The following is a 24,097-nucleotide window of genomic DNA, read 5'->3' as shown; positions in this document are numbered from 1 at the left end:
ACTTCTAAGAGACAAGGGAACAATGAACAATAGTGGGTAGAAGCACTGATGATTCAGTGCTGCATTGCTTCAGCCATTTCATAGATAAAGCGATCATAAAATTTAATTAAATCTTGCTTTACTGAGAATTGACACATTTTATTTCAGAGGAGTAGCAACAGTTGAGCTTAATACAAAAACCTGTCAAAAATAGCCTAGCAGTATGAAATGGAAGACCAAAGGAAAAAACGGTCTGTCAGTTTTATCCCCTAAATTTTAGAGGAACTGACATAACAAGTGGATTTCCTTTTGAAATCTGTAAGGGATGAGGTAAAATTTGTGTGATAGACGGACATAACCTCAGATTAGATAGTTCTGCTAGAATGAGATAAATTGACTGTTTTCTGAAGGCTCGCCTCTTCATCAATTGGGGTACAAGGAGTTTTTGCTAGACTTTTTGCTTACAGCAGTAACAGAGTATAGTCTCTGCCAAAGATTTATGTAGTCTGTAATCTCCAGTAGGAAGGAGGACATTAAGGGTTTAATGTCTGGGTCCGCTAGGCCCAAAAGAAAAAAAATCTCTTACAGCTTCTCAGTGTTGAGTTTTCAGGTGTTATCTGAAAAGGAGCCTTCAATTAGTGTAGCCTTTAGTGTAAATTAAAGCACAATGTCCAAATGCCACTATGTTATCCAGGCAACAGCCTCCAATTAGTGTACTGTAGCCTCGTGATGTAAATGCATGCAGAATGCCAGTATGCCTTGCTGGGATTCTAGATAATTCCCGCTTCAGAAAAACCTTTCCAAGGTCTTAAAATATTGTTATTGTCATAGGCAGTAACAAATACTCTTATGCTTACACCGCTCAATAACAATAAATAATGAAGATAAATTAGTTTATAAGAAAATACCTTCAGACGGGCAATGCATAACCCTTTGGGGTGGTGTAAGTCCATTGAGCCCTATGGAGGGCGGTTTTCCCCTCTTCCCAAGCCACCAGAAAGCACTCTAAAAGTAGCAGGGCGGCACTGTCCCCAACGGCCTGGTGCTCTGGATTGTGCTTCTGATCTCCAAACTCGTAATACTCCTAATTGCTCTCCTGTATACCCCTTCTAATTTTTGTGTGTGTTTCCTATAAAAAGACCTCCAGAACTGGACACACTACTTCAAATGGGATCTGACCAGTGCAGTGGCCTGATACAGTGGTACTGTAACATCTCATGTCCTAAACATTCTGAAATGGTTGATACACCCTAATAGTTAATTGCTGCCTTAGCTGGCGCATAACACTGGCTACTCATACTCAACTTTCAGTCCACCAAAACCCTAAGATCCCATTCATTCACACTGCTACCCAAAAGAGTATACCCTGTCTGGTAAGCGTGCATAACATTGTTACTACCCAGATCCAAAACCTTATGTTTCTCTCTATAAAATCACATCTTGTTCACATCTGCCAATTTTTAAGTCTGATTATATTTTATGTCTACCTTCTGAGGTGTTTACTACCCCCCCCAAAAAATTGGGGTCATCTGCAAATTTAATTAATAGTCCCTTCATCTGGATTGTTGATAGAAACATCTTAAAAGTCCTGAGCCCCAAACCAAGTCCTGCAGCACCCCAGCTAGTTACCAGCCTCTAGTCCAGGGGTCTCCAACTTCCTAAAACACTTGGCAGTTACAAGCACCACGTTGGGGACCCCTGCTCTAATCAGATGAGGAGCCAATAGCTACTAATCCAGGGGTCCCCAACTTTTACGAACCTGTGAGCACATTTGAAATTGTAACACAGCATGGTGGGCACAGCAACAAAATGGCTGCCGCAGGAGGTGGAGCCAGCCACAAAACAGTTGTCACAGCTTAACTTCAGTAACACAGTGTAGATTCTTGTGCTGTGGTGGCAGTTGCTGCCAATGCAATTTTTTTTAAATCTGCACAGCCAATCAGGAGCCTTGCTGGGCAAAAGCTCTGTCTGACCCTGCCCACTTCCTAAAAACACTTGGCAGTCACAAGCACCACGTTGGGGACCCCTACTCTAATCATATGAGGAGCCAATAGCTCCTACTAGTCTGGGTGCAATTACACAACCAAGTCCTTATCCACTTAACCTTCCCAAAATCTGATCCACAACCCTCAAGCTTGCCAATGAAAAGATCATGGAGAACCTTATAAAATGTTGTCATAAAATCCAAATGTATCACATCAGCATCCCCACAGTCTGTCACCCAGTCAGAAGAGGAAATGAGATTAGTCTGACATACCTATTAGAGATAAATCCATGCAAATTGATGTGGTCATACCTTGGTCCCACACTGGAGCAGAGGTAGGTCTGCCCAGAGTTTTGCCAGGGTAGGAACATGTATCTCTTTTTCCTTTATTGTTTGTTTAATCAGTGGCTTGATTCCTGATTCTCGCGAGCAGTTTTTCAGAGGGCCTGGGGACAGCAGTTGGAAACGGGGCAGAAAAGCCTTAGTACCCTTGTAGAAGTGCCTTCTACTTGCTGAAGAGACTTTTGGATCTGAGCTATACTCTGAGACCACCTTCCAGGACCAGATGACTTGGGGAGGGTGGGGCGGGGGGCAGAATCAGTCTATTGCAGAAATCCTTACCACACACGTGGTCATTCTGGTGGGTCTGCTGGTCCTCAGGATAATTTTTTCAGTGAGCATTCAGGCAAGGAGGGAAGGAAGGAATAGAGCTGTGTTTGCAGTTCTCTAGATCCTATCCATAGTGTATATAATAGTTAAGTGAAATAATACTGCCCTCTGCTTAATTTAACAAATTTCTACAAAATACACTTATGCGCTCCTTAATGCAATCCATTGCATTAAACATAATTGAATGGTAAATGAGGTTTAAGTTTCTGCTAAATGGATCACAGTGTGTTGGATCCAAACGTATGTATTCTTGAGAAGCACGAGAACCTTAGTACATTGCATTATTTAATTTGGGGGGGGGACGACAGTAGTAAATTCTGGTGTCATTTTTCACAGTTATTGAAGTCAATTCAGGGTACTTACAAATTTAGATGGTCATTTTACTGACCTCAGAAGGATGGAAGGCTGAGTCAACTTTGAGCCGGCTCCCTGAAACCAATTCCTATCCGAGTCAAACTAGGACATGAGCAGAACTTTGATTGTAGCGCTGCCACTTGCCACAGGGCTCTGTACAGTCCTTACATTTGTTGCATTTTCTATTCAAGTCAATAAGGACACAGTTTGCTCATGCTTAGGGTTGGAAGTTGCCCTGGAAAAAAATGTCCTGTCCCTTTAATACAGATTTAATGAGCAGTTAAAGCTTTTCATGGCAGAGTGGTAAATAATATCCCATTATACCTGTGGTCAAGTTGACTAAAGGGACAGCACATTTTTTATGCCTGCTGGCGACTTGACTCATTCCTTAAGTGTTTCTGGACTGCCACATAAAGAGTGATTCAGGACAAGGGCGCTGCAGATGCCTTCTGTGAAACAGTTGGTGTTGTTCAAAGCATAACATTTTATGTGTCCAATCCTGAAAGCCAAACCCTTGGAGGCTGCCAGACAGGTATTCTCTAATGCTAATATTCAAGGGTCAAAATCATGGGACTTGAGTTCATAAAGCTGATTATTTTCCTTTTAGTGTACTGGCAAATTTTCAGCATTTTTCTCTTGAAGACAAGGACTTTTTTTTAAAAGAGAAATCTGTGGTGTTGCTGCAAGGATACTACTAGGAATATTGTTGTCATTTTAGGAAGAAATGCAAGCACTGCTGCAAAACCTACACACTTACCATGAGAATTTTTTCCCTATCTTACGGTGTCTTCATGCTTTCACGACTTCTCTTCCAAACTATCCTTTAGGCAAACAGGTATGTCTCTTTCTCTCTGTTTCAGATGTTTCTATTTTTAGTTGAGCTTGTGGTCATGACACTGCTGCTTCGCTGTGTTTGCAACTGTGTCAAATATGATTACATCAAATTTATTTTTGTCTGTATTCTAATTCTTTTATCACCCAATATGTAATGCACGTCATCTTGTCCTTATAACTCCTGTTGATTAACACAGTATTTGACTTTTCTTTAGAATTGCTCAGACTGCAAACAATACCCTTCTCTGTTTTTATAAATGGGGTGTATGTTTTCCTGCCTCTGAACTGGAAGGATCTATGTGGTATTCCTCTTTTCTCCCTCCATGATATTCAAAGTCCTTTCTCTGAAACTTCAGCTGTAATCATCTTGGGTAAAAAGTCTTTCATGTGCTTATTTACTCTTGAAGATATAAGGGGGGAAAGAACCTGTAAGAAGTATTCTACTTACTTGCTTCGAAAGAAACATGCTCCACCTCTCTGGTATTTTGGTAACCAAACACAAAGGCATTGGGTTACATGATAGGCACTTAGCACCGTTTTTGCTTAGTTTTTAAAAAATGTCTTAGGCTGCTGCTGGCTCTTTTACATCAGTGCACTGTCCTAACCTGTGAAGCCTTATCTGCTCTTCTCCGCACTCTAACCGCCACTTCTTAATGGCTGTCTGCAAGCTGCTCGGAAGTCACCCAGCTTTTCAGGAGAGAAGCCCAAGAATACTTTGTGTATTGATTGTCGGGTGTTTGCTTTCCTTGACAGATTAGAGAACTGCATTGTGCATGTTTGGAGAGGAACGTTTGGGAGACAGAAGACTACGAGTCAGCCATTCAGCTGGTGAGGTAGCCTTCTTTCCATTTTCTTCTGGTGTAAAATGCTTCTGTCCTCATCCCAAAAAGAACTTGAAGCTTATAAGGAGAGGCTGAGCATTAACAGGACTTGAAGGATCACCAAGGCTGTTGCCAAAGATTATGGAATGGAGGGATTGCAGCCAGGGTTGAAGCTGCATCTGTCTAGCTCAGGGGTCTGCAACCTGCGGCTCTCCAGTTGTTCATGGACTACAAATCCCATCAGTCCCTGCCAACATGGCCAATTGGCCATGCTGACAGGGGCTGATGGGATTTGTAGTCCATGAACATCTGGAGAGCCGCAGGTTGCAGACCCCTGGTCTAGCTCTCGGAATTATTTTACATCGGCTTTGGGTTTAATGAAGTATTTTTGTTTTTAAGATGTTTTTATTTAATTCATTACTATTATTTATCAACCTGTTATTATTTGATCTGTTGGCTGATTTGGCAACCCAGATGGGGGCAGAAAAGCAAGGTATAGATAAAATGTAGGCACCAGCTTTGCCTAACACAGGGAACTCTTAAAGGTAAAAGGTAATCGTATCATGGGAAAGACAGACGCAGCTCGGAAGGTTTAGACTGAGTGTCTGTGGTGTGTGTGTTACTTCCTTATGCCATTTTCATTAACTTGGATAAAGTTCCCAGATAAAAGTGAAACAATGTTGGTAACATTTTTAAAAAATCTCCCTTTCTCATTTGTCATATTTTGGTGAACCAAAAGAAACTGAGTAGTGAAAAAATAGAAACTGGACAAATGCAGCATGAAGTGAACGTGTGCCTGCATGTCAAACAAATTCTGCAAGTAGCTATAAATGAGCTTTGTCCCAGATTAGAATGTGCATTATTTTTATAGAAGAGGATGACAGAGTTGTAGTTAAATAGAACATTATTCAAATGTCAACACAACGGTAGAGAAGTCATCTTGCGCTTATTGAGAACTTTTTCCTCAACTGAGGAATAGTAGATTATATAATACAAAGATACAATTAAAGTGGTTTTAGTCCAATTTTAACAATCTAGAAAAATACAGTAGCTTAAAACTATGATGAGTTTTCTTTCTTTTTTTAATGATGGGTAGACAGATTAGTAGTATAGAATTTATCCTGCTTATCACTTCAGTAGTCCCTTTCGTTGTTTCTATAATTTATTATGTAAAGTTGGTTTGGTTTGTTTTCACTAGGATGCTGGCTAAGGATGAGCTGATGGCCATTCTCAAAAAATGTGTGGCGATAATGACATCCTCTCCTGCAAAATGCCTTGGAAGCTGCGCAGAGAAACTAAAAGAATATCTGGGTCAATTTAAAAACCTTGAAGGTACTTGGCAATATGCAAGCTTGTTACAACTTTAGAGTTTCTCTTCCCCAAGCCATCCTTAGAGAAGAGATTAATCAACTTGGAAAATATCCTCAACATAGGGCAGTGGTGGCGAACCTATGGCACGGTTGCCAGAGGTGGCACTCAGAGCCCTCTTTGTGGGCACGCGCAGAGTTCATCATGTGGGGGGGGGGAATTGCCCCCCCCCCCCACACATCTAGATTGGCCTGGGCCACTGGGCTCAATTATTAGCATTAAACCTAAGACCAAGTTTTGGGGAAGCAGTGTAGGTAACCCTGTTAAGTGCTGTTAAACCCCACTTGATTTTCATGCAAAGAACTAAAGTGTGATCTTTTACCTGGGAGTAAGCTCGGTTGCTGGCAATGGGGCTTGCTACTGAGTAAAACCTCCTAGGGTTATGATTCATCCATTTGAAGAGTTGCATGGTTGCTTCAAAGCAAAGCCAACGACTACCACCAAGCTTACTCCTGAGTAACGCATTCCTCGGAGCCAACCGTTTTGTCTAAACTAAAACCTCAGTATTCAGGTTAAATTGCCGTGTTGGCACTTTGCGATAAATAAGTGGGTTTTGGGTTGCAGTTTGGGCACTCGGTCTTGAAAAGGTTCGCCATCACTGACATAGGGAGTACTTTTACAGGGAATATGTAGGGAGTACTTTTATAACTGCCTTTTTGAGAAGAAATGAATAGCAGTTCTGGAAAATATTAGATTTTTGTCGTTATTTAAGCTACTTAAGATTCTTGGACTGACAGAATGGCAAGAGGAACCTAAGTAATGTTAAAGGATGATCTCTGCAGTGGTATAGAACACACACACACACAAACGGACATTTACAGATGCAGTTCTTTCCCAACACACACACACAAACGGACATTTACAGATGCAGTTCTTTCCCACCCTTTCCCTTTTCAAAGAGTCTCTTGAAACTTCCAGAAGGTAACCTTTCCCTTCTTCAGAATATCCTACTGAACCATCAGTTATACTAAACTATCATGAAAGCAAGCCTGGGAGAGCAACGCTTGTTTCAGTAAAACCTGGGTTCTTTTCTCCAACGTTTGTTATCTGTGAAGAATGTCCTCCTGAATAGTTCAGCTTTGCATAGAGTTTGGCTCCTCATCTAGGCCTATCGTGGTGGACTCCACCAGCCCTACAAGGTTTCCAAGGGCCTCAGAAGTGAGTGAGGGGAACTCAGAAGCTGCCTGTCCCTCCTGACACACCAAGTTCCCCAGCTCTAGGAACTAGTTGTCAGCATCTTCCTCTCTAGCCCTTCTGCCCTGCCTTCTCCTTATAGGGGTGTCCCACCAAGAGGGCTCCTTCCCTCCAACGGGGAGCTCTGGACTTGGGCTGAGGCTCCCCTTCCTTGGCCCTAAGTTCTGTGGGGCTGTCGCTCATGGCTGGGTCCCACGCTCTGATACAAAGTTAAAATCTCTGTTTTAATGAAAATAATTAAAACATTTGTATGACAAACCCACAATTCTTAATCAACAGAAAAATATACATATTGTGGGCAACATCAAAAAACAATAAACAATACACATGCAGGGGATTCCAGAAACAATACTAAGATGAAATCTGTGTATTGAAGGTATCACTTTCAGAGAGATCCACCATGAAGGATACCAAGTATTTGAAGAGAATAAGTACTCAATTTCAGTGGATGGGCTTCATATATTCATAGGTAGAAGCGCAAAGCATCAGGTTGATGATGAAAGAATTCTTGAATGGTGGTCAATGGAAGGTGGAATTATTGACCTGGGAGAAAACCAATACTGTCGAATGTAACGTCTTCCTCAGCCACTTTAGTCACAATCATTAATCATGAGAAACCAATAAGAGTCTAGTTCATACAAAAAAGGCATCTAGCTCAACATCAAGACTTCATCGAAATGCACACAAGCAGCATTTAGCTCAAATGAGAAAAGCTGTCATGGTGGAGGCCGTGAAGACCTTTGTATGTGATAGCCAATACCTGATAGGCAGGTATTGTAACTGATAGGCAGTCCGTGGAGTGCATGTCGGGTGGGAGTAATGTTCATGTTTTATGTAGGTCCTGTAAATAGCCGAGCTGTAGCATTCTTCACTAATTGGAGTCTCTTAGTTGACTTTGTAGTCCTATGTAGTGTGCATTACATTAATCTAGTCATGATGTCACCATAGTGTGGGTCCCAGTGGCCAGATCAGATCAAAGAAAAAACTACCTTCTAGGCTAAATTGAATGGAAAAGAAAGCAGTTTTTGCAGATGTATGAACTTCTCCAGGAATAATGGTGAACCAGTGTGACTCCTTAGCTTCTTAACCAGAGTCAGCAAAGGTCAGCTAAACATCATCAAAGGTGGGAAGCACGGTGTCCTTGCCTTCTCAGCCAGCATTATCTCTGTCTTGTTAGGAATTAGCTTCAAATGTTTTCACTATACGCCATTGAAACACAGCAGACAGACAGCAATTCAAGGCCTTTTCTGCATCATCATCAGGTTTTGATGAGTGATATACAGCCAAGTGTCATTAGCATATTGATGATAGCCAGTTCCAAAACCTGCAAAGAAGTTGACACAAGGGCTTTATGAGGTTGAGTAACATGGGAGATAGGACTGCACTCTGTAGAGCCTCACAGGATATGTCTTGTACTAGTAACTGGTCTTGAGTGGTAACTCCCTGAATACAGTCCATGACAATTATTTGAATAAGTCCAAACCACATCCTCTGATGCTTACTGCTGCCTCTAAAAGCTTCAACAAAATAGCATGGCCCACTGTATTAAAGGCTGCACATAAACCTTTTAAGAACAATAAAGTAGCATGGTCTAGATTCAGATAGTGGTCATCAACTTCAGCTTCCAGGTCAATATCTAACCAAAGCTCAGCCTGAAGACAGGCTAAAATTGATCCAGATCAGATGAGTTATCCAAGAACTCTAGTAGTTCTGCTCTTTCAGTCACTTGCATTTGTGTGGAAAGGGAAGATTAGAAACCAGGCAATAGGGATGTATTTTTAAGTAGTGGACAGATAACTTCCTCTGAGTTTTTGAAAAAGATACTCTGGATTAGTGATTGATTTATGATAAACACCAGGAGTTCATTGATGTGGTTCTTACATGATTTTAGATGTCATGATGGGCAAAATTCTGTAGTTCAGATTCTTCAATTTGCAACTTACAGTAGTTCAGACTGTCTACTTGCTCATACATATATCATATTTCTGGTTGATATTCAATACAAACCACTTACTTGGTCACTTTAAACCCTTAAAGTTCCAGTATACTTGTTCTATTTAAAAGTATACTGACAATGGTTTTCCTTCAGCACTGCCATTAGTCAAGGTCATTAGTCACTTGCTGCAATACTTGTAAAGACAAGTAGCCATTCCAAGTTAACAGACTTTAACTCCTGCTCTCCTGAAAACACAAAATATGCAATCATAACTAAACATCCTTAAGACAATAATTACATATTAAATAATCTCCTAATCATTCTATGCACACATATCAGGACCACAGATGGCAGAATTCTCTCATGCCGTGTTTTTGTCCTGAAAGGAGAGCAGTAGTGTTCAGAAAATATGTTAGAATTTCTGATCTGATGTTATTGTTTTCTAACATTTAGGTAATCAGGTCAAGCTGAAGGAATCCCAAGACCAAAGTTACCGAAGTTTGGAAAGCCATTGTAGTATTCTTTTGAATAGAACAAGTGTACTGGAACTGTCAGGATTTAAAGAGACCAAGTCACATTTTTGTGTGTAAGCGGTTTCCTATAATTTTGTGTTGAATATCAAATGGAAAGCCGATCTATGTATGAACAAGTATTAATTAGAGAGTCTGAACTATGTATGTTGCAAATTGGAGAATCTAAGCTATAGAATTTTGTCGGAACATTTGATTACTAGTGAAAGTTATAAAAGATTGAAGAAACAAAGCTTGTATTTTTACAAGTGTGTTAGCCTTGTGTGTAGAGTGGATTGGTTGGCTAATGTGGTGCACCAACCCCAAATCATTGTTAATATAGTGGCTGCCAGATCACAACATGTTCATGGCATTTTATCACTGAAAACTTTGCAGTAGTATCACAACTAATTCCTGAGATAATAAAGGCTTAGATTTAGGAATAAGCAGGTGCCAAATGGTGTACATTAGGGTAAAAGATCCTAATTTCATATCTTCTGATGGGACTGAGTTGGCAGTGACCAACCAAGGGGAGGGAAAATGTGAAAATTTGGTGGACTTTGTGCTGAAAATGTTTACTTGGTGAGCCATGGCAATTTATTAGAAAAAGTGAATTCTGTGCCTCTGTCTGGTCCTGGGTAGCAGTCAGATGGTGAGGACTGGTATCTCTGGACCCTGTGGCATCTGACTGGCCACTGCTGGCAATGGAATGTTTAACTAGATGGGCCATTAGTCTGAGTAATGCTTTTACCTGATTCCCCTCACAGTAGCCCCTTGTGCCACATAAATCCTGTACCAGATTAAAATAGAATTTCTGAGGGTTTAGAGGAAATCAGGGAGAAAAGGGAAGGTGGGAAAGAACTGTGTAATGATTATCTATGCACATTGACTCTACAAGGTCCAAATTGTAGGAATATGTTGCTGAGTGAGACTTGGAAAAAGTATATGCTGATTGCTACTTACAATCAAATGCAGAATATGCAGGGCTTGACTATTTTGTTTGGAATGGGTTCCAATAAGGTTATGTTAATTTATGTTCATAAGTTTTGTGTGTGTGTGTTTTCATATATATAGATATAGATATATCTCGAAAACTGCTTAATGATATTACAATTTACTTCCTCAGATATTTCAGCCTTGAACTAATTACTTGCAATTTCATTGAGCTGTGAAATGTGCTGCATTTTATGTGCTGCCTTTTTAATTTGCATTTTTCTTGTAACATAATGGCCTCTGGCTAAGTTGATTCTAATAAATTTCTTGCTGATGCTGGTCACCTCAAGATTCCACGCACACAGAATCATGAACCATGTAGAAGAGTGAAATAGGGATCTGAATTGGGAAGAGAATTATGTTCTGATTGCATGTGATGCTTCCCGGCATATCTGAGGGATTTCTGTGAAGCACTGTCAAACTCATTTGCTTTGCTATTCTATGAGGAAAGGGGCCCTTGCAGTGAGCAGGTGGTAGATAACCTGTTCCCCAGTCCCTAACTTGCCCATTTTAACATAGCCAGCATCTAAAGAGAGAGAGAAAAACAACACAGTTGACTAGGGGAAAAGCTGTTGAGATAAGATTATTCCAGATTTATCATAAATACATGTTTTGTAGAAAGCCTGCTGAGTAAGTCAAATAATTTACATATATTGGAAAACTTGAATGTTTCTGAAACTTCAGATCTATGAGAACAAAATTATAAATACATGAGGAATCTGAACCACATTATTCATACTATACAGAACAATAGCAGATGAAGATGGATCAGGAAGCTGTAACTGTATGGTGTTGTGTTCAGTGTGATTAGTTAGAAAAAATGGGGAAGGAAAAGTATAAATACTGCTTAATTTTTGAGAATGTGCCTGACAAGACTTCAATGTAGGAGGAAGTAATGATGGACAGAGATTTTTACAGTCTCCCTGCATCAGGGATCCCCAAGCTTTTTGAGCCTGTGGGCACCTTTAAATTTTTGAGCGAGTATGGTGAGTACTGCCCCAAAGTGACTGCCGCAGGAGTGGAGCCAAGCCCAAACTGACTGCTGCAGGAGGCAGAGCTCAAAGGAATACCTCCCTCCTTATACCTCCTAGAAAGAGACGATTGAAGGGGGAATGGAATCACACCCTGACTAAGGAAAGACCAAGTGTCCACCTGTCATCCTGATATTTCAGTGGAAACCCCTTTCATTCAAAGGGGACAAAAATAAGGCCTGCCTTGCAGAGTACCCACCTACTCTCTGAGAAGCTCAGCAGGCACCAGGAAAAGTACTGGTGAATGCCATGGTGCTGACAAGCACTGCACTATGTCTGCCTCTTTTTAAAAAGTAAGTCTCTGAGTTAGTCCCATCTGAAAGAGGAGCATACAAATTTCCCAAAATGAAATGGCTTCCATCCAGTTGAACAGAACTTTGTTTATGGAGCCGGCTTTCCAGCCTTACTGTAGTCCCTGCACACCCTTGGAAAACCACTCCTGAGGGTCAGGGGACCTTTGGGCTTCAGCACAGGATACTGCAGCAGGAAGGCGGGAATGACAAATGTGTGGTGTCCTGCCAACAGTTATGTGTACTTCCACTCATGCAGTGACAGGCTTGGATCTGTGCTAGTTATGTTTGGGTACTACAGTGTTTGTTGCCTGCCAACCACACTGAATTAGCAGCAACTTCTAACAGTACTCCCAGAATTCTTGAAATTGGATCTGACAATGATTTTTGTTGTGGCTGCAGCAGATGATCAAGATGAGACTGTCACATCACTAAAAGAAATTCAGAAGAAGACAGACCTCTATCATCTCCAAAAGGTCAGGCCAGTTTATCATTGCATGATGAAAAAGGTTTCAGGTGGGGTGCAGGCAGGCACTCACACAGTGCAAACAGTGTTTGTTTATTTATTTATATTTTATCTATATTATTTATTTTAGATGTTGGACATTGGCTATAAGGGAGAGGGAGGGCTGTGAGCTGTGGGAGGCCTTTTCATTCTTTTAATTGTGTTCTGTTGTTCCTGATCGTCAATTAACATCCCAATTTGACTATCAATCAGGCAGTCAGTCTTATCAAGTTCTTGCATTCCTAAGTGTCTTCTTTTAATATTTGAAGGACGCTCTGACTTGCCTTTCCTTCTTGCTCTTTTATTCTACCTTGAGAACCAAATTGTTTACTCTCTTGTTTTGTTATTAACTTGCTATTAATTCTCACTAGTTTTGACTAGTTTTAACTGTCTTAGAGAATTGTACAGAGGGCCATGCTCTGTGCTTGGATCAGCAGAAGCAGAAAGGCAGAATGTTCCTACAACACATCCCAAAGTGCAGTTTGAAGAAACTAAATCCTCCTTTAGGGGACAAGGGAAAACAGGTTGCTCAGATAAGGAGAGCTTCTAGGGAAAGGTGTTTGGGCTACTTTCTAAAGTCCTGAAAAAGAAGAAGCCAGCCCCTTTGGACATTAGTATTCCTGGACATTAGTATTCCTGCTCTTTATGATCAAAGGAAATCTTTTGGCCTGGAAAACATTTTTACTGCCCCAACTCCTGAAATTCCAAAATTTAATGAGAAGAGGAAACTGAGTGGAAAACATGTTCTAGAAAAGATTTCTTCTCAACCTGTCAGCATTCCTGAATTAGCAGTTTTTGGTCTTACCCCCACAAGTGTTTCCTTTTAAGTGCTCTTTTAGCTTAGTTGACTACTACAGCCCTTACCAGTTTGACTAGCTCCTGCCATTACAAATGTCCCTTCCTAAACATTCTCCAAAGTTAGTCAACCCACCATCACCACTAAATAATCCACTGCAGAAGAATGAGAATGGGGCTTGAGGGTACTTCCTTGGAATTTTGCTGGTTGGAAGGGTTGCTCTTTGGGCTGGTTCAAATGTTTCCCCTGCCCTGGCTGCCAGTGTTGCTAATGGATCATCCAGTGAACAAACAGCTGAGGCAGTAAGTGAGCCAACATTTCCTCTGGGTGGTGACAGCTTCTCCTTCAGTGCTGACTCATCTACTAGTAATTTTTGTAGAGGGGATGGGAGGGCAACCATTTTCATAGAGGGGATGGGAGAGTGGTTGCCATACATGATGGCAGCGAACAAAATCTTCCACTCATACAAGCCCCTTCTGTAGTGGAATGGAACCTTCCGCCCTTCTCATCCCACTGAAGCTCACTGAGCTTTTGGAAATGTTGCTTCTGTGGGGGCAGGGGGCAGGGGAACCCCTCAAAGGACTGCATTAGGGACAAATCCAAGGGTCTTCATTGTGCAGGGGGATTGATGCGGGGGGAGTGAAAAACTTGGTCTGGACCAGGGGTCTGCAACCTGCAGCTCTCCAGATGTTCATGGACTACAAATCCCTGCTGATCCAAGCACAGAGCATGGCCCTCTGTACAATTCTCTGTTAAAACTAGTCAAAACTAGTGGGATTTGTTATGATAGTTGTGATAGTTGTGAAAAAGCAGCCTTACTAGTGGAAGAGTAGTATACGTTTTAGTCATCCTGCTTTAATTAATTGCCTATGAAAACTGTTTCATTTTCATATGATGGAAAAATTCCAGTAACCTCACTGTGGTATTGCCTGTAGATACTCTGAAGAAAAATAACTTGGAAATGCCTGTTTCCTTCTTTTAGACTTTATTGGAGATGAAGGAATCAAGGAGACTCAAGAAACTAACCAAGTTTGAAATGCTGCGATTTGAAGTTGTTGACTTTATAGACAGCCTTGTGAGGTAAATGTTGTACCGTGTCAAAAAGCAAGTAAAATGCAAAATAACTCATCAGTTCGAACGCTGCCCCACCCAACTTTGATTATTCTGCTTGTGGCTTTGCGTGTGTGTGACATATCTGCCAATTCAGTGTAAAACGCTTCATGCTTCTCACTTGGTTCCAGTCCATAAAAGCTTATTTTACAAATCACCTGTTAATCTTTGAGGTGTTATAGGACTCTTTCCTGCAGCTAGTACAGATAGCTCCCTGGTAGGGACAGAATGTTATTCAACTATATTGAATATTATAAAATTGGGCAAAAGTCTGCACCTGTGAGAACCACTTTTTTCAGATAAATTGTTCCTCTCTTGCCAAAGACTTAGGAACGAATCTTGCCAAAGGGGTAGCTTTTGCTTTCTTAATCTAACATAGAGCACAACAAAGGGAGAGTTATATCAGACAAACTGCAGTTGAGCAGGATGGCATAAAGTGGTTTAAAGGTAGTAGAAGGAAGTAGCACATTCTGACAGCTATTTGTTGGGATTTATTTATTTATTTATTTGTATTTTAGATTTATAAACCACCCTCCCCCAAGGGGCTCAGGGCAGTGTACAATATAAAACGGAGCAATACATATAAAATTGGTTCAATTAAAAACATTTAAAACAACAATAGAATATTAAAGGAACTTCAATCAACCCAGCTGACCAAATGTCTGGTGGGTCCGTTTTACAGGCCCTGCACAACGCTTGTAAATCTCACAGTGCCCTGGTCTCCCTAGGGAGCCTGTTCCACCAGATCTGGGCCAGGGCCGTAAAAGTCCTGGCTCTAATGGAGGCCAGCCAGATGTCTTTCATGCCAGATACCACCAATAGGTTCTCCTCCGACGATTGAAGAGACCTAACGGGACAGTATGGGGAGACATGGTCCCTCAGATATGTAGGTCCAGTGCAGTTGTGGTATCCCTGGAAGCTGTGTGATGAAATAAGCCCTAAATGTGACTCATTCTAGAAACCTGGGTACCGTTCCTTTCCTTTTTTGACCAGTTTTACCTGGGTTTATGAAAGCAATAGAAATGTGGTAATAAGAGGAAATTGTCTGACAAGATAGCATGTTACAGAAGGAGAGTTCTGAAAAAGGTAAAACAGGAAGGAAGACAGGAAAGATGCTAAAAGTTAAATAAGGCAAGAAAGAGGTGAACCCCTGTAGCCAGAGTAGTAACATTTTGGCCAGGTGGAGGACTATTTAGCATTTTTACAAACATGGGGATGTTTGTTCTAAATGCGTAGGAAGCATTAAATCTGAAAAGACTACATGACTACAGAAGCAGCAGTGGCATAGGAGGTTAAGAGCTCAAGTATCTAATCTGGAGGAACCGGGTTTGATTCCCAGCTCTGCCGCCTGAGTTGTGGAGGGTTATCTGGGGAATTCAGATTAGCCTGTACACTCCCACACACGCCAGCTGGGTGACCTTGGGCTAGTCACAGCTTCTCGGAGCTCTCTCAGTCCCACCTACCTCACAAGGTGTTTGTTGTGAGGGGGGAAGGGCAAGGAGATTGTAAGCCCCTTTGAGTCTCCTGCAGGAGAGAAAGGGGGGATATAAATCCAAACTCTTCTTCTTCTCTTCTTACATACGGGATATACACAGGAAACAAAGTCAGTTATCTTGTTGCTTCTCAGTTTTTATAAAGTGAGATACCCAGTGGTATGTAGCAAATACTTACTTGGCTTCCTGCTGCGCTGGACAAAGCGTCCCTCCGCTGGTAGTAGAGAAACGTTGGACAGAGCCCATTGCATTTAGGCATCCAATTCAGGGGGCTGCATGACAACCAAAGTTCAATGTGAAAAGTGCAAACTTGTCATTTGTTGAGGTTTCTGAATGTAGGGGGAGTTAATATCAACCCCTGTCTATGCTTTTCCATGTTACTTTTTCAGAAGTTACCTTGCACCTCCAGAGATGCAGACTTTGTATGAGGTGATGTACTTCAGCAAGGCCAGTGCTCTCCGTGAACATTTAAATGCTGCTCCACGTATTGCCGTTCACACTGCTCTCAACAATCCATATTTCTACCTGAAGGTGAGGACAATTAGAGGAACTTTGTAGCCCACTTTGATCCCATTTCAGTGGGTTTTCCACATTTGTCCAAATTGCCTTTCACTGACTTCCTTGTTTCGGTTCCTTGGCATCTCAGTGCTTGAAATGTTGCTAGGTGTAGCGTTTTGACTGCTGATGAAGGTATGGTGTATATATGTTTCATAATGTTACAAGCAGCATGGAGCTGTGCATGTTAGGTATGGATCTTGAGAATCTGATTTTATTTATGTCATTTATAGTCCACCTTTCTCACTGGGACTCAAGGTGGATTACACATAGTGAGCCAATACAGTCACAAAAGTGGGACATTTCCTTAACCAGTGCATTAGGATTTTAGAAGTCTGGAATCACCAGAAAGAACTGAAGCTGCTTAGCATAAATATTTACATGACACATTAAACGGTACAGAATTTACATAAATAGGATCCTGCTTACAGTCAGCCAAGTGCAGCAGTATAGACCACAATCCATAAATCATTTATGCGACCAAGTTTGTAAAACCATTTTGTGCAGTGCAGCCCTACTACCTGCACGGAAGAGCCCTCATGAATAGTTTTGCATAGTTTGCAGAAGGTTAAAGATAAGTCTTAAAGCTTGTGGGGTTGGGCATCTCTCAATATCTTACCCAGGAAACAAGGGAAAATCTCTTAACAAACAGTCCTCCATCATCCAATCACAAAGTTAAAAAAGAATTGTTAGTCTTTTGAGATATATAGTTACTACAGCTGTGTCAGATGCTGATCAGTCCATCCCTTTTGTCTGTTCTGTTTGGGGAAGGGCTGTGACTCGGTGCTTTGCATGTAGAAGGCCCCAGTTCCGTTTCTGGCATCTCCAGTTTAAAAAAGGATCAAGGAGTAAATATGTGGAAAAACTCCCAACTAAGACCCTGGAGAGCCAGTTCCAGCGAGAGGACATTCTGACCTTGATGGACCCATAGTCTGCATTAGTGTAAGGCAACTTAATTATTCTCACTGCTTTCCCTAAGCCAGAGAGATGTGAGGGTAGTTATATTTTGGAGTTTATATGCTGGCCCAGAAAATTTAGAAGAATGGTGCTATTCTATTTTACTATCACTCCAAATCTAATTATATTTATTGCACTGAATCAACTAGCAAAATATAAATCAGCAGAAGCCAGGTTGGGAAAATAATGTACAATGTTTGGCTGTTTATTCAATTTTCTTGTGCATTTATCTGATTTTAAACAGGCATGAGAAAGCTGAGAAAAACAAGCTTAATTCAATTTCCAGTATATTTGATTTTTGAAAATCTACTTCCATCTCTTGCATAGCTGGTTAATTTCTTATGATCTTTGGGCAGACAGTTGGGTGTCTAAAGGCAGTGGTCTTTCAGTGGTTACTAATGGTTACTACTAACCACTAATGGAATGGTTTTCCGGTTTGAAGGAAAAAAGAAAATTTTAATAGCATGAATTCAGTACAGTCTGTTCTCTTCTTGAATTATACAACTAAGATAAAAGTCCTCTTGATAAATATACAGCTATAGCTATATAGATACAAGCAACAAATAACATCCCATGATTAATGTTATAGCAAGGTGTTGTTTCACCTTGAGATGTTATCCTGCTGCTAGTTAAGGCAGCCTTACAGATAACAGTTCTCAAAGAATGTATGATTTGGTGCATTTTTATCATTCCACTTTTTTATATGTATAGCTGAAGCACCAGCAGATGGGCCACATATGAAACATTCCTTGGCATCAGCCACCTCAGACAGCATTCGCATTCCGCCATGGGGTCATTCACAGGAAATATTCATTATATGTCTTATTCCGTATTTACATTCAGAGGCAGTAACTAAGATGGGAGGTGAGATGCAGGACGCTAGATTAGATGCAGAAGTGCTATGTCACAAGATTCAGTTCCCTGTTGGGAAGCTAGAGCTGGTGGTACATATCACATGTTCCAGGGAGTTGCCAGGTGTGAATATATGAGTGGTACATATATCATTACTGGATACTAGGCCAGACTAACAACTAAGAAGGTAGAGGGCTCAAGCTGTAGCCCTTTGTGGAATACCTGCTTTGTCAACTAACAGGAGTCCACAAAGGGGGGCAGTGAGAGATATCAGGAAATGACTGGTTTTACCACCAGTCATTTCAAAGATTTCTGGAAAGTATAGTGCTTGTAGGCAAGTGATGGCATTTGGCCCAGTGCAGAGTTCACATTGCCTGGCAGATGGGACTTCATTTTTTGAAATCCTGGGTGCCTTTCAGTGGTGTACTTCTCAGCTTTTACTCATTTATAAGAAAGCGTTAGTAGCCCTGGCAACCAGGTATACGTTTCAAATTTGAATTAAGGGGAAATTTTATTTCGTATCTGTTCTTGTGGGAAATGCCCATAAAACTGAGGCAGATGAACTGCCGGGCCTCTGGGTTTCCAAGATTTCACTAGTTTGATGGGTCTGAAATAGTGACCTGTGTGAGCTATGTCAGAGGCTAGATGACGTCCTTAGCATGTAAATGAAATGTAAACTCAACTATTTTCTCACTGGATTTATTTACTAGAATGAAGCCTTGGAAAATGATGCAGGATGCATTTCTAACACAGCTCCTGATATCTGTATAGCTTACAAACTTCATTTGGAGTGTGGCAGATTAATCAATCTTGTTGACTGGTTAGAGGTACGTAATCATGAATCTGTTTACTCCTTGTTACTTTGCTGGATGCTTGTCTGCTTTTTAAAAGTTCTGTACTGATTGTTCTATATAACCATCATCTGGTTACGGCCCACTTACCCTGGGGAGGGGAGGGGGTCCATCTTCAGGCTTTTGCCCACCAACCCTGGGGGAAAGGGGAGGGGGAAATTCTACAGTACGTTTGTTAGAATTTGTCAGCATTTTTTCCCTACTGAGTTAACAAATCAAACTTTGTAGCTAGTATTAGTATATCTTTACTAGCATTATTCCTTTTGTTGAATTAAATCTTGTTGATAACCAATTAGGTCATTTTTAAAAAGCTTAAAAATTTGACATTACATCACTCATCATAAACTGGTCACAACAGGTTGGATCCTACAGATGTTCTGCTGGCAGAAGTGGAACGCTCTTCCTCTTCTTCTTGCAGCCCCCTGAACAGGCATAATTAGGGGGACTGCTAGAAGGAAGGGAGCTGGACCAACCTGCCTCCCACTAGTGGACTGTTGAAAGGAACCAGTCCATAGTATATGCTGAAGCAAGTGGGTTTTGTATAAACAATGCAGATGCAGATCCTGTAATTAACTGTAGTGTTTTCTTAGGCTTTTTCAACAGTTGTAATCGCTGCTGCAGATCAGAATTCCACTGACAAGGATCAGGTAGAAGAAATTATCCAGTATCCTTTTTCTAGTTCTTGTGGCATAAAAATAAACCCAAACTTCAACCAGTCACAAACAAACAGGAATATCCTTGGTGCCTGACTAATTAAATATTATCTGATTTAGCAAAACAGTTGAGACTGTCTTCTAAAGGAATAATCTGGGCTGACCACAAACAGGAATAACGACTCTGAAAGCTTTATCTACATTTTGAATTGGAAGATCCCTGTATGGCCAACGGTACATCTTATATGTACAGAGTTCTTAGTTCTATAACAGCTCATGCTGCCTTTCAAAAGCCTTATATTTGAAATAGCTACTTATTTTTCCATGAGTTCCAAGGAGTAAGATAAGCTTTAAAAAACCCTTCATCTACATTTTGTGGAGTAACCGTATAGTGCTCCCCTCACCCTTTACGTCACAATTGATTTATGGTGATCCTGTAGGGTTTCAGGGCAAGAGACTTCAGAGCTGGTTTGCCATTGCCTGTCTCCACATCATGCCCCTGGTATTCCTTGAAGGTCTTCCATCCAAATACTTGCTAGGGTTCAGGCTGTGTGTGTGTGACTGGCAAGTTTCCTTGGCAGACTGGGGATGAAAACCTGGGATTCACATATCCTAGCCCCCTACCTTGACCACTAAACCATGCTGACTCAGTATAGGGCTTAAATTGCATTATTACTTGTACTAAAATAGGTTTGATGATTATGGGGCAATGGGAGGGAGTTTAAAGGGAAGCTATACTACCAGATCAGGAATTCTTCACCCATTTTGAACTACTAGCTAGATCACACGTTGGAGATTTGAGTATATACAGACTCAGAGGTGTTCCTCCCATTGGAAAAAGTGGGCAGTAGGAATTTTTCGGGAGACTCTCCTGATGATATCACCCAGGTTTGGTGAGTTTTGGTTTAGGGCAGGGGTAGGGAACCTGCGGCTCTCCAGATGTTCAGGAACTACAATTCCCATCAGCCTCTGTCAGCATGGCCAATTGGCCATGCTGGTAGGGGCTGATGGGAATTGTAGTTCCTGAACATCTGGAGAGCCGCAGGTTCCCTACCCCTGGTTTAGGGAGTCCAAAGTTATGGACTCCCAAAGGGAATGCCCCATCTCCCATTGTTTCCAATGGGAGCTAATAGGAGATGGGGGCTACACTTTTTAGGGTCCATCACTTGGACCCCCTGAACCAAACCGAACCAAACCTGGGTGGTATCACCAGTAGGGTCTCACGAAGATACTCTGAAATTTTGGTGCTGCTATCTTAATAATTGCACCCCTGACAGCAGGCACCCCCTAAATTTCCCCAAATTCTCCTTTTAAATCCACGCCCTTCTTGCCAATGCTTGTTTTCTTTCTTTCTTTTGTTCTCTCAATGCCTAATAAAGATTATTATTATTAAATCCACCCCCTTCGGCATGGATTTAAAGGGAGAATCTGAGGTCCCCAATTTAAAAAGTGATGCTGTTTCAGGGTGGGGGATAATCCACCCCCAAAACAGCATCACTTTCAATGTTGTTTAAACTGGGGACCCCAGATTCTTCCTTTAAGGTGGATTTAAAAGGAGAATCTGGGCTCCCTAGTTTAAACATTATTGAAAAGAATGCTGTTTGGGGGTGGATTCCAGCATCACTTGTTGTAAGGGTTTGGTACCCCATTCAATAACAAGACTCGAGAATGGCTTCGGGAGCTTTATTAGAACTGTGTCTGACCAGGTATGGCCAGGTAGCTGAGACTGAAGCCCCAGCTCCCTGGCCCCAGTATAAACCTTACAGTTACAGCCAGTTAACCCCCACCATTGCATTCCCCCCATATCAGCATGAGAAAGGACAGTTGAAGACAGTTGCGGTAGATACATTGTTTTGGGAATGGCTTGGCTTCTCCCCGGGAAGGGGCGACTGGGGAGAGTTGGTGGACTCCATTCACTACATTACTGCAGTAACAAAAGGCAGGGCCTCTGGCCTTGGGCAATGCTAATACGAGTCCAGCTGCAGCCAGACATGCCCGGGCATGTCTTGTGCATTTTGGCAGGCCCAGAATGGTGGGGCCTGACACTTGTTTAAACTAGGGAGCCCAGATTCTCCCTTTAAATCCACCTTAAAGGGAGAATCTGGGGTCCCCAGTTTAAATAACATTGAAAGTGATGCTGTTTCCCCCAATTGGGGGGACTGGATACAACACCATAAAATGTTTTCATAGCAGTATTAAAACATTTTGAAAGCATTTTGAAAATGTTTTCAAAAAAATATTTCTGCTGTGTTGCATGGCCCATTGCTGTGTTCAGATTTGTGAGTTGGGGCATGAACTATAACGTGATGGTGACTTTGAAACAACCTGGTGTAAAAAAATCATTGCTTGGTCACTGTGGGAGAGGATGGCTGCCCATGGGGGAGGGGTCTTCCAACTCAGGTTTTGCCCAGGGCTCCAGTTTGCCTAGGTATGCCTCTGTACAGACTACAACATATTTGGTATAGTGACCTCTATTTTATTGGTGTCCATGAACAGCAACACTTCAGTGAGCTTTCAGAACTCCTTGTCTCTTGTGGGGGAGGGAGAGTACTGCATGTTCAGTCAGCACATTTCTTTGGCCATGGAAAATGTACTTTCCTTGACTAGCCCTCCCAAGTGCTCGTTTCATTAGAGCAGTCTCAGAATTAGAATTGTTGGGATTCATAAAGCCAACCAAGCAGAAAACTGATCATGTGGCAAGGCTGACTTGGGGAAGCTGCTGACGAGCTCTACAGAGAGGAAGTCTCAATGCAAGACTTTGGATGGTGCGAAGATTTTGGTATCAAGTTCCTGTGGTAGAAACACTGATGTTTACATTAAAAGTACATGCATACTATCCTCCTGGTTTGCGTTTCTTTGATTTAAGACATTAAAAAGTGGCAGCTTTCAGGGAAATTACATTCCAAGTAATATACACTCATCCCAGACTAACACTGTATGTACTGTTACAATTGGTATTATTAGTTGCTGTCTTTATAGAGAATGAAACATCCTAGTGAGAATTTCATGGATCGCAATGGATTGAAGTTTTTTAGTTTTCAGTCTGCCCAACTGCCATAATGTAACAAATCAGACTGTTATAATTCAAACTAAACAGTTAAGCAACTCCAGCCTTTACTTAAATATAAATAAGGCATTTCTCAAAGCTGTGTGTCCTATCACTCTACTGAAGTAATTTCCAAACATTGCTGTAGGCGAAAACAGTGTTAGCTAAGATTTAATAGCAATGGGTTGGATTGAAGAGATTCTCCCTTTGAAGCAGGAGGGCATCTTCCTTGCTTGGGGAGGCGTGAAAGATTGTTTCAGTCCTCAAAATATTTTGAGAAACAAAGACTGAATGAATGAACTCTCTTCAAATAAATATTTTCCATCCTTTATTAAGAATATGCATGTCTTATCTCAATTTACAAGTCAACTTTTACAGATCCTGTTGATGGATGTCTCGGTGTCTGCTCTACAGTCCAACTGTTTATTATCTGAGGATGGTGGAGATTCTAGCACTGGATAAGAGGTCAGAATGTACTCTAAAAAGAACTCCTGAAGCTACTGTTATGGCCATTAGAACATATGCGATGGCGTGCGTCATTTCCAGATCAGCCAACAGACGGCTAACCGGGGAAAAGAACAAAATTCTGAAGGGTCCTTCCTACATCTCAGATACTACGTCAGATTCTCTTATTTTCTTCTCAAGGGCCATAGCCTCTCAGTCACTGCCAAGTGCACCCTCTGCATAACATACATTCCAGGCCAATAGGCATTATAAAGCCCTACTGGCTTTATGATTACAAAGGCCACCTTTTGAGGGGGACATACTGCTTGGAAATCCACCAAAGTCCTTGTGGAGATGTTTTTAAAAAAGCAGTGCCTAGATACATATGTTTGGATTGTTGCCCATCAGGGTCTTTCTCTATTACTCCTAGGCAGGCAATCCAACTGGATACTTTTAGGCCAATCCTTTTGAAGACAGCCAAACTACAAACATTTCACTCTGACAAATCAGTTGAGAAAACAAAGCTCCTAAGACCTCATTACGTCAGCATTCCAGTAGGGGATGACTCTTACGTTCCAGCCTTTGACAACACCAGATGTGTGGTTGCTCAAGGTCTTGTCCAAAGATTATTTTTTGGTATTTTCAAGTATATCTTTGCCACAGTTTTCTCTAACATAGAATGAGAGTTAAAAGAGACCACAAGGGCCATCGTCCAACCCCCTGCCATGCAGGATTACACAATCAAAAGCATTCCTGTCAGATGGCCATCCAGCCTCTGTTGAAAAACTTACCAAGAAGTAGACTCCACCACCCTCCGAGGCAGTGCATTTCACTGTCAACCAGCTCTTACTGTCAGGAAGTTCTTTCAAATGT

The 24,097-nt window shown here is 41.5% G+C and overlaps 1 protein-coding gene across 6 annotated transcripts in view; it reads left to right on the top strand.

The window, feature by feature from the left end:
* Window positions 1-22,570, top strand: part of ORC3 (origin recognition complex subunit 3) — a 48,565-nt gene extending 25,995 nt beyond the window's left edge. For 5 of the 6 annotated variants that reach the window (XM_048494733.1, XM_048494707.1, XM_048494740.1 and 2 more), the window contains 9 exons: window positions 3,705-3,821; window positions 4,574-4,653; window positions 5,840-5,973; window positions 12,365-12,438; window positions 14,246-14,343; window positions 16,256-16,397; window positions 18,941-19,057; window positions 19,672-19,745; window positions 22,352-22,570. In XM_048494733.1, coding sequence (XP_048350690.1) covers window positions 3,705-3,821; window positions 4,574-4,653; window positions 5,840-5,973; window positions 12,365-12,438; window positions 14,246-14,343; window positions 16,256-16,397; window positions 18,941-19,057; window positions 19,672-19,745; window positions 22,352-22,457 — 942 coding nt within the window. In that variant the 3' untranslated portion in view covers window positions 22,458-22,570. The remainder of the gene's footprint in view (window positions 1-3,704; window positions 3,822-4,573; window positions 4,654-5,839; window positions 5,974-12,364; window positions 12,439-14,245; window positions 14,344-16,255; window positions 16,398-18,940; window positions 19,058-19,671; window positions 19,746-22,351) is intronic. The other variant, XM_048494715.1, reaches the window with a different exon arrangement.
* The last annotated feature ends 1,527 nt before the right edge of the window (window positions 22,571-24,097 follow it).

The sequence above is a fragment of the Sphaerodactylus townsendi genome, linkage group LG01 (assembly GCF_021028975.2).
Source record: "Sphaerodactylus townsendi isolate TG3544 linkage group LG01, MPM_Stown_v2.3, whole genome shotgun sequence".
Classification (NCBI taxonomy): domain Eukaryota; kingdom Metazoa; phylum Chordata; class Lepidosauria; order Squamata; family Sphaerodactylidae; genus Sphaerodactylus; species Sphaerodactylus townsendi.
This window is presented reverse-complemented; position numbering and strand designations above follow the sequence as displayed.